Source organism: Coregonus lavaretus (assembly GCF_964263955.1).
Source record: "Coregonus lavaretus genome assembly, chromosome: 15".
NCBI lineage: Eukaryota > Metazoa > Chordata > Actinopteri > Salmoniformes > Salmonidae > Coregonus > Coregonus lavaretus.
The window spans coordinates 33,658,552-33,673,462 of record NC_140002.1 but is presented as its reverse complement, the minus strand read 5'-3'; the positions used below and the strand labels follow the sequence as shown (position 1 = coordinate 33,673,462).

Sequence of the window (14,911 nt, the reverse complement as noted above, 5' to 3'; positions counted from 1 at the left end):
AATTAGCACAGCCAGGCACAGAACACCACACGGGCATGATGACAAGCAGTGAAAAACAAACGTTTAAACAAATATATTGCCTGTCTTGGTCATTCGAAGTAAAAAAAAGTATATATATATATATTCAAGTTTGTGGGCATGCCTCCTCTACCTAGCGGGCGGTATCAGTATACGCTATTATATACGCTATATACGCTATATCAGTATACGCTATTAATATCTTGACAATACCCACACACTGTCAAATTTACATTTGCAATCAATAAACAAAAACCTACTCACAAGTTATTGCAGTCACTTTTTCAGGATCCAATCTGTCTTTTTTCTCCCCATCTTCTCCCCTTTTAGCTTTGCCACCTAGAATTGTTCAAATGTAATAAGTGCAATGTGTCAAATAATTATCCAAAGTCATAATGACACAGCCAGATATTTAAATTTGAGTTAGGTCTGAAGATAATGATTCTGGTTTATCTGTACAACTCTAAAAATAATACATACATACTGTATAAATAATGTACCACAGCTATTGTCACATAGATTTAGAATGAGTAGAACAGACATTCCCATCCAAAACAGTGTAGGTTTGGGTGAACAGCAAGTAGGCTCTTTTCAAAGGCGATGTACACTACATGATCAAAAGTATGTGGACACAGAATGGACAGACGATTATTACGCGCAACGCGTTTCAGCACTCGGCGGTCCCGTTCTGTGAGCTTGTGTGGCCTACCACTTCACGGCTGAGCAGTTGTTGCTCCTAGAGGTTTCCACTTCACAATAACAGCACTTACAGTTGACTGGGGCTGCTCTAGCTGGGCAGAAATTTGACGAACTGACTTCTTGGAAAGGTGGCATCCTATGATGGTGCCACGTTGAAAGTCACTGAGCTCTTCAGTAAGGCCATTCTACTGCCAATGTTTGTCTATGGAGATTGCATGGCTGTGTGCTCGATTTTATACACCGGTCAGCAACGGGTGTGGCTGAAATAGCCGAATCCACACATTTAAAGGGGTGTCCACATACTTTTGTATATAGCTTATCTCAGACACAACACCTGTAATCCTTATATATGCATTCTGAGATGAAGATCCCCCCAAAAATTATCCAATGTGATTGGAGCTTCTTCGAACTTAGAGACTACGTTCTATTCAGCCTGAGAAAGCTCCTCCCTCACCCCCAAGGCAGAGCCCCTCCTAGCCATGATCTAACGCCTTGACCACACCGACAATGCGCAAAATGGTACGTAGTATCATCTGGATATGTGTGCAACAAAAGTTCAACATTCACCTTCTGCTACCATTTCTGTCAAGTCGTCTACCCATACAGTTTGACGCATACGTTCGATAAATCCAACTATTCACCACACAGAACGCACTGCAACTGCCTCTGCAACGCAATGCTGCAAGGCAAACGCAGCATTCCATCGGAAATTAATGTACTTCAGGTGTATCAAATGCAATGACGCTGTCGGTGTGATCGAGGTGTGAGGGCCTATGCCCGTTCTAGTAATTCTAATTCTAGGGTCTATATAATCTCTGTACATACCTCTCATGTAGCGTTTCAGCAACATGTCAACATTTAAACCACCCAAAAGCGCTCTTGCCATTGCAGCGGAACTGTTGGCCTGGTTGCATGGCCGCCCTCCAGACGTTCTTTGCAACTGTAACATTCGAGCCTGATTTCATTATTACTGAAACAGGATACAAGTGGAAAATATAAAGATCCAGTCTATTTAAAAAATTTGCGGCCCCTTACACTTCAGTGTTGTGATGCAAAAAAAATTGTAAAATGTATAGCGCATAGAATTAAAAGGTATTGTCGGATATTATTCATTCTAATCAGACAGGTTTTTTACATTGGCGATATATTGGAGATAATATAAGGCAAGTACTGGAAACAATAGAACACTATGAAAAATCTGGGAAACCAGGCCTACTATTCATAGCAAACTTCGAAAAGGCATTTGATAAAGTACGACTGGGGTTTATATATAAATGCCTGGAGCATTTCAATTTTGGACATTCTCTTATAAATTGGGTTAAAATCATGTATAGTAACCCTAGGTGTAAAATAGTAAATAATGGCTATTTCTCAGAAAGTTTTAAACTGTCAAGAGGAGTGAAACAAGGTTGTCCACTATCGGCATATCTATTTATTATTGCCATCGATATTTTTTTTTTTGGGGGGGGGGGGGGGGGGTAGAAGGATTGCTTTATCCTATCCCAGGTATTCCTTAAAGAGGTGGGGTTTCAAATGTCTCCGGAAGGTGGTGAGTGACTCCGCTGTCCTGGCGTCGTGAGGGAGCTTGTTCCACCATTGGGGTGCCAGAGCAGCGAACAGTTTTGACTGGGCTGAGCCGGAACTATGCTTCCGCAGAGGAAGGGGAGCCAGCAGGCCAGAGGTGGATGAACGCAATGCCCTCGTTTGGGTGTAGGGACTGATCAGAACCTGAAGGTACAGAGGTGCCGTTCCCCTCACAGCTCCATAGGCAAGCACCATGGTCTTGTAACAGATGCGAGCTTCAACTGGAAGCCAGTGGAGTGTGCGGAGGAGCGGGGTGACGTGAGAGAACTTGGGAAGGTTGAACACCAGACGGGCTGCGGCGTTCTGGATGCCATGAAACCGTGATTAATCTGTGAAGAGCACACTTCTCCAGCATCCCAGTGGCCATCGAAGGTGAGCATTTTCCCACTGAAGTCGGTTACAACGCCGAACTGCAGTCAGGTCAAGACCCTGGTGAGAATGACGAGGATGGAGATGAGCTTCCCTGAGACGGTTTTTGACAGTTTGTGCAGACATTTTTCGGTTGTGCACCCACAGTTTCATCACCTGTCTGGGTGGCTGGTCTCAGCCAATCCCGCAGGTGAAGAAGCCGGATGTGAAGGTCCTGGGCTGGCGTGGTTACACGTGGTCTGCGGTTGTGAGTCCAGTTGGACGTACTGCCAAATTCTCTGATTTGATAACATTTAGACTCAGTAACACATTTAAAGACGCTTACACATGGGCCATGGTAAACGGCAATTGAACCGTGAGAAAATCTGCCTACCGTGTGTAGAGACCACTGGTCCCGGGTTGTTGACAGCTCGAATGTTGTCATTAAAACATTGTTTGATTGATTGACTAGATTAACTTTGCTCATTGGTCAATCATGCGCAGCGGCCACTCAAGACTTCAGCTAATTTCATCTTTTGGCACCTCGAACACCGAGCCAGTGGCGCCACTCACAGGAGCGAGCACCACAAACCGCACCGCTTGCAAAACTGCCCTGCTGCCCTACTCCCATTGAAGTCTTTGAGACCTTCGCCGCTTACCGCGGCCTGTCTGTAAGCACCTTAAAAGTGTTGTGGTGTACTGTTTTTGGTCGTCCTCCTGCTTAAAGGTGCTGTATGGTCATTCCACGGTCTGCATTGGCCGTGCAGCATTTAGGGTGATACGGCCTCTACAGAAGTCAGGGAATTCATACTTCTTGTGCTTCTCCGAGCAGTGCAGAGCTGTTGTGAAGGAACTTGTCAAGGAAGTGAGTTTGTGTTTATACAGGACCTCCTGCCCTCACCTACCGTCAACCAATCATGTCAATGCAGAGCTATATGGAGCCCTCCGCATTGTTACAAAATTTGAGAGGCACACAACGATGCGGTACGGAGCTCAATTTGGCCTCTGCGTGCCTCCGGAGGCTTCGCAATTGTGTCACACCATCCATACGGCGCCACCGACCACATTTTCGGCTCAAGCATAAATTGACTCTTATTCTGGGGTTCCGACTGAATGCAGTAGTAAATGTTCTCATCACAATGTACCTGTTCAATTGACAAGAAGGGTGTTGATATAGCTGTGTTTAGGCATGTTAATTGTTTCCATTCTGCTGGAGTTGACCTAGTATTTTATATTAAACCTACCTTATACATCCAGTTGTTTCTCCATTTTTAACTCACCTACCAAAAATCACAATATGCTGTTTCAAATAACATTTTGTGTTATTTGAACTGGTCTATTTTTTAAACGGGAACAAATATTATGGGTGAGGTTTAGGTAACTCGGATGCTATTTTACTTGGGGAAAAGGATGACTGTTCAGGACCTTTAAATGGATGCAATTCAAGTTGTATGTCTAATGTGAATGCAGACAAATGAAAATCGTGTGAAGCGTCCAGGTCTAGTAGACATAAATCAGATGAAGAATCACAATGAGGGGTTAAAACCCTTTACAATAAAATGACACAAAATAATTATAGTTTGAAAAAACTATTTGTATTCATTCAGTTCATTTTTCTATTAATCCATACTTATGAAAAGGCAGGATGCAGCTGTACTTTTACATTTAAATTGTTAATAAAAAAATGTGTGTTTGTCTTATACTAACATAATAATAATCCTCAATATATTTATCCTCACTCTGACAATCATCATGTAGTTTTGTCTCATAGACTACAAATCAAATACAATTATTTGTCACATGCGCAGAATACAACAGGTGTAAGATTATTGATGAGATCTTATTTTCTTTCTCATTATACCAGGGCTTTGTCGTTAAAAGGTTTTAACAATATATATTTCTATTCCACAGACACCTGGAAGACAACAGGATCAAAAGTATCTCCAAGCAGGCATTCTCAGGACTCTACTCACTAAGAAGACTGTATGTCCTAATTCATTATGGGCCACAGTCTGACCTGTGGTACCATGTGTACATCCCTACATCACCACAAATGGTTGTCCTAGATACATCACACTTCATCCAATGTTCTATTGAACGTTATGTAGAATGTAGTACTGTAGTGTGTAAGTAGGTGTGTTTAGCTCCTTGAGAACAAAAACATTTGGAAATCAAAGAAAACCGATCAGCGAATACACTGACCCTTTTATTGGAGCATCCTTGACAAGTGTTAATACATTCAGATTCAGATACTGTAGTCGTCCTCCGCTATACAAACGTGTGAAGTGACGTGTGAAGAGACGTGTGAAGTGTCCATGTCTAGTAGACATAAATCCGAAGTCGCCCGGCTGGTCTGTAATTAATGGAACACATGAAAGCCCTTCTTCCACCTCCATCAGGATTCACACAGAGGACAGGCAGTATGAATCAGGGCATCCTGGAGATTATACGCTGAGTGTACAAAACATTAGGAACACCTTCCTAATATTGAGCTATACACCCTATTGCCCTCAGAACAGCCTCAATTCGTCGGGGCATGGACTACAAGGTGTCGAAAGCATTCCACAAGGATGCTGGCCCATGTTGACTCCAATGCTTCCCACCGTTGTGTCAAGTTGGCTGGATGTCCTTTGGGTGGTGGACCATTCTTGATACACACGGGAAACTGTTGAGTGTGAAAAACCCAGCAGCGTTGCAGTTCTTGACACACTCAAACCGGTGTGCCTGGCACCTACTAACATACGCCGTTCAAAGGTACTTCAATCTTTTGTCTTGCCCATTCACCCTCTGAATGGCACACATACACAATCCATGTCTCAATTATCTCAAAGCTTAAAAATCATTTTTTAACCTGTCTCCTCCCCTACATCTACACTGATTAAAGTGGATTTAACAGGTGACATCAATAACGGGATCATAGCTTTCACCTGGATTCACCTGGTCAGTCTATGTCATGGAAAGAGCAGATGTTCCTAATGTGTTGTACACTCACTGTCTCGCTGACAGCTAGCCTTGGATAGTTCACAGGAAATCAACTCCTACTTTTCACGTCACACCTATTTTCACATCCAGCTTGATATTAGTGTATCTCCTTCTCTGCATTCCTGATTATCGGTGTAGGTTTAAGGGGAAAACAAATAATTACAGGGAAAATGTGTCAGTGCTCTGTCCCTATACACTCAGATAGAATTTGCATGAGGAACAGGTGGATGTGTTACCCTACCTTACCTCATTCCATATTTGCAAGCAGTGGAATATCTGTTGTCTCATATCAAATATTTATATATGGCTTTTTATCTTTACATTTACCTCATCTCCTTTGATGTGTTTTCCCTCCCTGATAAGATTTCTCAGTCAGAATCGGATTACGTTGTTGAAGGCTGGCATTTTCGGAGACCTTTCGAACCTGGAGTGGCTGTAAGTCAACTGGTGGGGAGGATGTTTTCAGTGAACTTAAGACACCTTCATTTGGAAATCCTTCATTGCCTCAGTGGGATTCATGAGATTGTAGACAGAATTTATTTAATTGATACAAAAACACCTGTATATCTTGTTGGAAACTGTGCTGCACTGGGCGGTCGTTTTCAGTGACCTTAAAGGGATAGTTCAAGGGATAGTTCTTTGTTCTACTTATCCAGAATCAGGGAACTCATGGAGACCATGACCACTGTCTCTGCGCACAGTTTAAAGGAAGTTGGAGGTAGTTTCTGGCGCGATTGCTAACTAGCATTAGCGCAATGACTGGAAGTCTATGGGATCAGATTAATTGCTAAAATCTTGAACTATCCCTTTAAAGCCACCTTCATTAGGAAATGCCTCAGAGAATGGCTCAGTAACTTGTTTGTGCTGCTCTATTTTCCCAAGAAAGCAATGAGCATAAGGTATGATACAGTGTGTCATTTATGGTGTAGCTAACAATCCTCAGGTATGATACATGATGGTATGATATCATGGCCCATGTACTAATGCTCATTAACGCTGTTCTCTTTGACAACAGTAATTAAAGCTCATGTATAGCTGCAGAAGCTTTCTATTGATTTTGTCTAATGTAACGGATGTGAAACTCGTGACAATTACGTGATGTAAAGGGTGTAGTGTGACAAATAAATTGATATATTTTCCTCTGGTCCGTATGGGTGTAGGATTCTTGATGAAAATAGAATAGCATCTCTGAGACAGAAATCGTTTGAGGGGCTGAAATCGTTATTTTTCCTGTAAGTATCATGCCACTGTGCTTATTACTTTAATTAAGATCTCATGAGATACACATCATAATTTAACCAACATGCTCTTTAAATGTAATTTAATTTGGCTGCAGGTCTTTGCTGAACAATTCCCTAGAATCCATCCCCAAGAAATCTGTCTGCCAGGAAATGCCTAGATTAAACTGGCTGTGAGTAACAACAGAATAACATCTAACCCACTATGATGGGTAATATATTTGATTGTATTTGACCATTCTTATTATGAGGAAACATGATTTGACAACTCTAAATCATGTTTCCTCATAATCAGGTGTATTATTTATGACTCTGTTTGCCATAATCACTCTGCAACAGTATCTATTTTCACAAACTCATTATTTCCTTTTCAACCCTTGAAAACCACATGACTTCATGTGGAAAAGCACGATTTCACATGTGAAATCATGTGAAACTAAGTGGTTTTTGAACACTTCACATATGATGGTATTTTACATGAAGTTTCACATTTGGATTTTCATCCGAAAAACGTTCTGTTTTCACATGTTGAGCAGAAACGTTCACATGTGATAACAAAAGACACATGTGAGGTCAGTTGTTCACATCTGAAACCATATGTTCACATGTATTCAATATAGGGTTCACATGTTAACACCACCTTTTCACATGTGAGGAGAATAACATGCTTTCACTTCATGTGGAAAAACTAAAGCATTTTCACATACGAACATTTTTCACATGTGAAAATTGAATTTGCACTTTCACATGTAAAAAACTTTCTAATGTTGTCACGTGTAGTTTCATGGTATCAAATGTTGAAATTTTGCATCCCATGTTGTCACATTTATTTCACGAGATCATGTTTTCACATGTGCTCAAATGTTTTCACATGTAGTTTCATGTTGTCACATTTTGCTTTTACTTGTTACCACACCTTATCACATTAACTTCAAATAAGATCACGTGATCACATGAGATCACAAGTGAAATTCATGTAGTTTTTCATGTAGTTTATATCATTCATATCATTCATTAATGCCAGAATGATCTGACACATCTTTTTCACAGAGAACTGGAGGGGAACAGGATATCATCTTTGTGGGTTTCCAGCTTTCAAAACTGCACCACTCTGACAGTATTGTGAGTTTTGTTTAAAAATTTTTTTTATTTTTTTTAATTAAAACTATATATTTTCCTAAACGTTACTTTACAATATTTGTTCATCTTTGTACCAAATCCAATTGGATAGAATGCCTTACTGTCACTGATTGCATTTGAAACAATTCCATCTGCACTAGAGAGATGAACGCAATGAAAGAAGACACATGCTCGGTTTTCATATGATTTATATTTCAAATTAAATTCTGCCATACTCTAAGGATACATTTTCTGGTGTAAAACCCAGACTGGTAAGTGGTGCTTATGTTAAAGCTATGTACTTCAGTCTGGAGCATCTGCACTACCGCAGCTGGTAATGAAATTCAGTCTGAGGGAGAGAAACCATTGGAGCCTACACAAATTAAGTTGGCAGTTTCTATCACTGGTGATTGCTTCTAAGGCCATGTGTGATGGTGAGAGTAATGAGTAGTCAGGAAAGAAAAATTCCAATCTGATATACATGGAGTGTATTAGCTCTCTCAATTGAAGGTGATAGGGGAGGCCATGGGGGGTTGAGAGCCTGAAAATCCTCTGGCAGACTCATCCAACCCTGAGTGCTAAATATGTATCCTGTGATGTCAGCTTAAGTGTATTGAATTATTGAGGCAGGGCTGGAATTCATCTGGTGAGGGATGAGGAAAATCTATAAATCAAATTTGAACAGACAGGTAACACAAATTGAGTTTGATAGGTATTAGTGGGAGGAGAGCATTTGTTTTGATTTTATACTGTATAAATAGTACATAATTCCTTTAAGAAATACCTACAGTAACGTTACTATCAAATTACAATTCTAAATCAAATCTAACAAGCAGTGTATCTAAATGACTGTGGGCCCTACTACTATTCAAGTAATGTCATTGGTCTTGTAGGGACTGTTCTTAAATAGTAATGATTTATAGAAACATTTATTTTGTAGGGCTCTTCGAAAAAACAGAATACAAACCATTGAGGAGGGAATATTTTCTGGAATGCCAAACCTGATAGACCTGTGAGTTAACTTTACTTCACACACCATCACATGGGTCAAGTAATGCTGTAATATGTCCAGATGCAGTAATGTATTTTATTGTTGAAAATATTTTCTGCCAATGGATTCATTTAAACTTTGTAATTCCAGGGATGTATCTGTAAACAAAATTGAGGAGTTTTCCCCAACTATATTTACAAATCTTCAAAACCTTAAACAGTTGTAAGTATATCCAATTACTATTTGCAACCTAGCCCTGATATATTTACTGTTTTGAAAGATGTTCTTGTTATGGATTTACTGAAAGTGTTCGATCTGCTTTGTACGATCAAATAGGCCAAATGATGACTTTATATTGTTGAGTTGCAGTTTATTAACATCACTGTTCATCGATCTGGCATTGAGGCCATGTTGACCACAGAGTGGAGGGGCAATAAATCAAAGTGATATAACCTGCCCTGTATTGATGTTTCCCCCCTCTTCTCTCAGGAACATCTCAAATAACCCTCTGACTCATATCTATGAGGATCAGTTTGACATGTTTGTCAATTTGCAATCTCTGTAAGTAATGTATTTCATACATATGTGACATGGTCTACTAGTTTTAGGGAATTTGAGAAATAGTAACTTTCTGTTTCCCCTCAGGAGTATAGAAGATGTCGACATACCAAACATCAGTATTCAGATGTTTCGCTCTCTTAGCAACTTGTCCCATATGTGAGTACCAGTATATCTTATGTCTTCATTTATTATTCTTATGTCATCAACATTTAATTTCATGTGTCCATACTGTATAAACAGCAAGGCACTAAGCCTGTAGAAGCTGCTAATTGGAATTTCATAATTTGTAAGAAGCTAACTGTAGGCCTACTGGGTAAAAATGGGCTAAATATAGTATGAGTAAATGTCTAAACATTTGTTGCCAATTACCTGCCAACAACTAATGAATTCATGGCTTCGTATGCATGCATAATACAGGACTATTTAAAAGTGTCTGTAAGCTACTTACTAATTAGCAGTTTATACAAGCTTAATTAGGCCACTGTACAGTAAATGGACGCCTAAAATGGACGCCTAAAAGTGTACGCCAGGGTTGTGGGTTCGATTCCCACGGGGGGCCAGTATAAAAAAATAAAAATAAAAATAATAAAATTATTCACTAACTGTAAGTCGCTCTGGATAAGAGCGTCTGCTAAATGACTAAAATGTAATGTAAATGTAAAATAAACAGCTATCTTTCTTGGTGTATAGTGAGGACTTGTTACTGCAAATGTTAATCAGCACAGATCAGGTCCACACTGCATACAAAGTACCAAAGCCTGGTTAGAGGGCAGTTCAGCACTGTATTTAACTACATCCATTTGTCAGTGAATTCTTCTCTGACAAAGCACACTATATTACCCTAAACAAACCTGTCATCTGTCAACCATATCAATGTAAAAGTGAAACTGTCAACATGATCAATGATAACTTCAGAAGAAAGTTTGTTCAAAAGTGATTAATTGTGATATTTTCGTTGTTTTCTTCTTGATCCAGTTATTTTAAGAAATTTGAATACTGTGGCTACTCTCCTAATGTGCGAAGTTGCAAGCCAAACACTGATGGAATTTCAACATTTGAAAATCTTCTTGCGAACATCATCCTTCGCGTTTTTGTGTGGGTGGTGGCCTTCATCATCTGCTTTGGCAACATCTCTGTGATCTGCCTGAGGTCTTGCATTGCATCTGAAAATCAGCACCACACCATGGCCATCATATCACTGTGCTGTGAGTAGACTACCTCAACACAGAGGGCAGCAATCACTTCTCATAACTTGTACTTATCTAACTCATTATCTATTGAGATTCATTGAGCAGCAGTGTATAAACACAACTCCTCTCATGACAAACTATGCATGTGAACTAAGATCCCTGAAATCCATCCCATCTGTTAGGCGCTGACTGCCTGATGGGAGTCTACCTGTTCTTCATCGGTGCATTCGACATCAAATACTGTGGAGAGTACAACAGACACGCTCAGCTGTGGATGGAGAGCCTCCAGTGCCAGTTGATTGGCTGTCTGGCCATGCTGTCCACTGAGGTGTCAGTCATGCTTCTGACCTACATGACTCTGGAGAAGTACCTGTGCATTGTGTTCCCCTTCCACAACTACAGAGCCGGACGGAAACAGACACTCTGCTACCTCATCTTCATCTGGGTCCTGGGTTTTATAATCGCCGTCATTCCCTTCTGGGACAAGCAGACGTTTGGGAATTACTACGGCAGGAATGGAGTGTGTTTTCCACTTCACTCAGACGAGATGGAGAAACCAGGTGCCCGGTGCTACTCAACTGGAATATTTCTGGGTAAGAGGAACATAGGAATCAGCCCTGATGGTGGTGATTCTGCAAGATAATGAGGATAATAGAAAGATGAGGATGCAATTCCACAGGCCTTGGATTATGTTTCATGTATTTTCCTGGGGAGACATGAGACTGCAATGAAAAAAGGGTTTATCATCATATCAGATCTCAGCTAGACTTTTCTTTCACAGCGATGAGGACTTCTGATATACCAATCAGTTCTAATTAGTTCAAATCTCCACGAGAATAGAAAGATCACCAATTTCTGCAAGTTTTGCAATAGCTTTACTCTGATTATGGTCTTGCTGTTTTATTCAATGCTTATATCAGGACGGTATTTTGTGGTGTAATGAACGCATGTATTTCACATTTTGTCTTTCAGGCTTGAATCTCTTTGCATTCGTCATAATTGTCTTCTCCTACACCAGCATGTTTTATTCTGTACAGAAAACAGCCAAGACAGCAAGACAGTTCGTCTACAACAAGGAGGTCTCTATAGCCAAGAGGTTTTTCTTCATCGTTTTCACAGATGCCATGTGTTGGACACCTATATTCCTCCTAAAGATCCTCTCTCTTTTACAAGTGGAAATAGCAGGTAAACCAGATACAGTGGGGAAAAAAAGTATTTAGTCAGCCACCAATTGTGCAAGTTCTCCCACTTAAAAAGATGAGAGAGGCCTGTAATTTTCATCATAGGTACACGTCAACTATGACAGACAAAATGAGGGAAAAAAATCCAGAAAATCAAATTGTAGCATTTTTTATGAATTTATTTGCAAATTATGGTGGAAAATAAGTATTTGGTCAATAACAAAAGTTTCTCAATACTTTGTTATATACCCTTTGTTGGCAATGACACAGGTCAAACGTTTTCTGTAAGTCTTCACAAGGTTTTCACACACTGTTGCTGGTATTTTGGCCCATTCCTCCATGCAGATCTCCTCTAGAGCAGTGATGTTTTGGGGCTGTCGCTGGGCAACACAGACTTTCAACTCCCTCCAAAGATTTTCTATGGGGTTGAGATCTGGAGACTGGCTAGGCCACTCCAGGACCTTGAAATGCTTCTTACGAAGCCACTCCTTCGTTGCCCGGGCGGTGTGTTTGGGATCATTGTCATGCTGAAAGACCCAGCCATGTTTCATCTTCAATGCCCTTGCTGATGGAAGGAGGTTTTCACTCAAAATCTCACGATACATGGCCCCATTCATTCTTTCCTTTACACGGATCAGTCGTCCTGGTCCCTTTGCAGAAAAACAGCCCCAAAGCATGATGTTTCCACCCCCATGCTTCACAGTAGGTATGGTGTTCTTTGGATGCAACTCAGCATTCTTTGTCCTCCAAACACGACGAGTTGAGTTTTTACCAAAAAGTTATATTTTGGTTTCATCTGACCATATGACATTCTCCCAATCCTCTTCTGGATCATCCAAATGCACTCTAGCAAACTTCAGACGGGCCTGGACATGTACTGGCTTAAGCAGGGGGACACGTCTGGCACTGCAGGATTTGAGTCCCTGGCGGCGTAGTGTGTTACTGATGGTAGGCTTTGTTACTTTGGTCCCAGCTCTCTGCAGGTCATTCACTAGGTCCCCCCGTGTGGTTCTGGGATTTTTGCTCACCGTTCTTGTGATCATTTTGACCCCACGGGGTGAGATCTTGCGTGGAGCCCCAGATCGAGGGAGATTATCAGTGGTCTTGTATGTCTTCCATTTCCTAATAATTGCTCCCACAGTTGATTTCTTCAAACCAAGCTGCTTACCTATTGCAGATTCAGTCTTCCCAGCCTGGTGCAGGTCTACAATTTTGTTTCTGGTGTCCTTTGACAGCTCTTTGGTCTTGGCCATAGTGGAGTTTGGAGTGTGACTGTTTGAGGTTGTGGACAGGTGTCTTTTATACTGATAACAAGTTCAAACAGGTGCCATTAATACAGGTAACGAGTGGAGGACAGAGGAGCCTCTTAAAGAATAAGTTACAGGTCTGTGAGAGCCAGAAATCTTACTTGTTTGTAGGTGACCAAATACTTATTTTCCACCATAATTTGCAAATAAATTCATAACAAATCCTACAATGTGATTTTCTGGATTTTTTTTCCTCAATTTGTCTGTCATAGTTGACGTGTACCTATGATGAAAATTACAGGCCTCTCTCATCTTTTTAAGTGGGAGAACTTGCACAATTGGTGGCTGACTAAATACATTTTTTCCCCACTGTACATGTGGTTGTATGATTACTACTATTAAATTGCTATCATTTTGTTTAATCTTTGTGACCTCCTCCTTGTCCCCTTTCTCCTCCTGCTCCTCCTCTACCTCCCTGTCCTCCAGGAACGATCGTTCTATGGGTGGTGATCTTCATCCTGCCCATCAATAGTGCCCTAAACCCCATCCTGTACACCATCACCACCAGCTCCTTCCAGGAGAGACTGAAACTCTGCCTGAAGGCCAAGTGCAAACAGACTGGGCTCAGGGAAACTTCACAAAAAGTATTTGAAGTCTACCAGAACCCCAGCCCTCCTCCTTAACAAAAAGGACCCTCTCAGTCAGGGAGCTGGTCAACCCTCCTGGAGAGCTACTGCCCCCCCAGAACAGCCTCAATTCGGCGGGGCATGGGCTCTACAAGGCATCTACTACCATACCCCGTTTTGTCTTGCCCATTTACCCTCTGAATGGCACACATACACAATCCACATCTCAATTATCTCAAGGCTTAAAAATATTTTCTTAACCGGTCTCCTCCCCTTCATCTACACTGATTGAAGTGGATTTAACAACATCAATAAGGAATCATAGCTTCACCTGGATTCACCTGGTCAGTCTACGTCATGGAAAGAGCAGGTGTTCTTAATGTTTTGTATACTCATTGCGCATGTATAGTAGAAATGTATAATAAAAAAATCTAAAAATATGGAATTGAAACGGTGTAAATGAGTGATATGTTTCGGGTTTTAGGGTGTGACATTTGGTTAGATTTGGTAAATTTCACATTCGGATGCAATGATACGGCTTGCTTCTCAAGCTCAACTGTGACAAGAAAATAAACAACAAAACAAATTATAGTGGTGAAAAAGGGCCGGTGGATTTAGGGAGAGAATACACATTTCACAACGTCTATTGATTTTCTACCCTGTTTACAGTCAGAGCAGTATAATACAAATAGATGGAGAGTAAAGAGTAATAGATGAGACAAATTAGATAAAGACGTTGTGGGCTAAAATGCAAGTTATTTACTACTACTTCAATGTACAACAGCCTGTTATATGTTACAAAAAATTATTAAGTTAAAAATACACTGTAGTTCACAGAAATGTGTTTATGGCTATTATTTCCCCACAATTGTTTAAATTATTCAATTGGAGTAATTCCAGTTAGGAGCACTGGTTACTTGTGTAGGTACTGTATGTAATGCACATGGCATAAGAAAACACTGAAAAAAGTTAAAGGCATTCAATCATTGCACTTCCACCCATTGCATGACTCAGATTAAGATTAGATCAAATAAAACAGCATCCCTGTACATATTGCCCAACAGAAAAAGATGATTCTGTACAGGCACTTATTGTCAGCTACATACTGGTAGTCACATTCATATGAC

At 40.6% G+C, this 14,911-nt stretch overlaps 1 protein-coding gene across 1 annotated transcript in view; it reads left to right on the top strand.

Moving 5' to 3' along the window:
• The window catches only part of LOC311142029 (relaxin receptor 1-like), a gene marked incomplete at both ends in the record, with an annotated part of 55,357 nt that extends 41,516 nt beyond the window's left edge, over nucleotides 1-13,841 (top strand). Inside the window, 13 exons of the mRNA XM_084177575.1 lie at nucleotides 4,561-4,632; nucleotides 5,995-6,066; nucleotides 6,792-6,863; nucleotides 6,968-7,042; nucleotides 7,920-7,991; nucleotides 8,929-9,000; nucleotides 9,130-9,201; nucleotides 9,469-9,540; nucleotides 9,625-9,696; nucleotides 10,516-10,745; nucleotides 10,913-11,323; nucleotides 11,703-11,915; nucleotides 13,645-13,841. Of these exons, the coding sequence (XP_084033701.1) occupies nucleotides 4,561-4,632; nucleotides 5,995-6,066; nucleotides 6,792-6,863; nucleotides 6,968-7,042; nucleotides 7,920-7,991; nucleotides 8,929-9,000; nucleotides 9,130-9,201; nucleotides 9,469-9,540; nucleotides 9,625-9,696; nucleotides 10,516-10,745; nucleotides 10,913-11,323; nucleotides 11,703-11,915; nucleotides 13,645-13,841 (1,702 nt within the window). The remainder of the gene's footprint in view (nucleotides 1-4,560; nucleotides 4,633-5,994; nucleotides 6,067-6,791; nucleotides 6,864-6,967; nucleotides 7,043-7,919; nucleotides 7,992-8,928; nucleotides 9,001-9,129; nucleotides 9,202-9,468; nucleotides 9,541-9,624; nucleotides 9,697-10,515; nucleotides 10,746-10,912; nucleotides 11,324-11,702; nucleotides 11,916-13,644) is intronic.
• Between the last annotated feature and the right edge of the window lie 1,070 nt (nucleotides 13,842-14,911).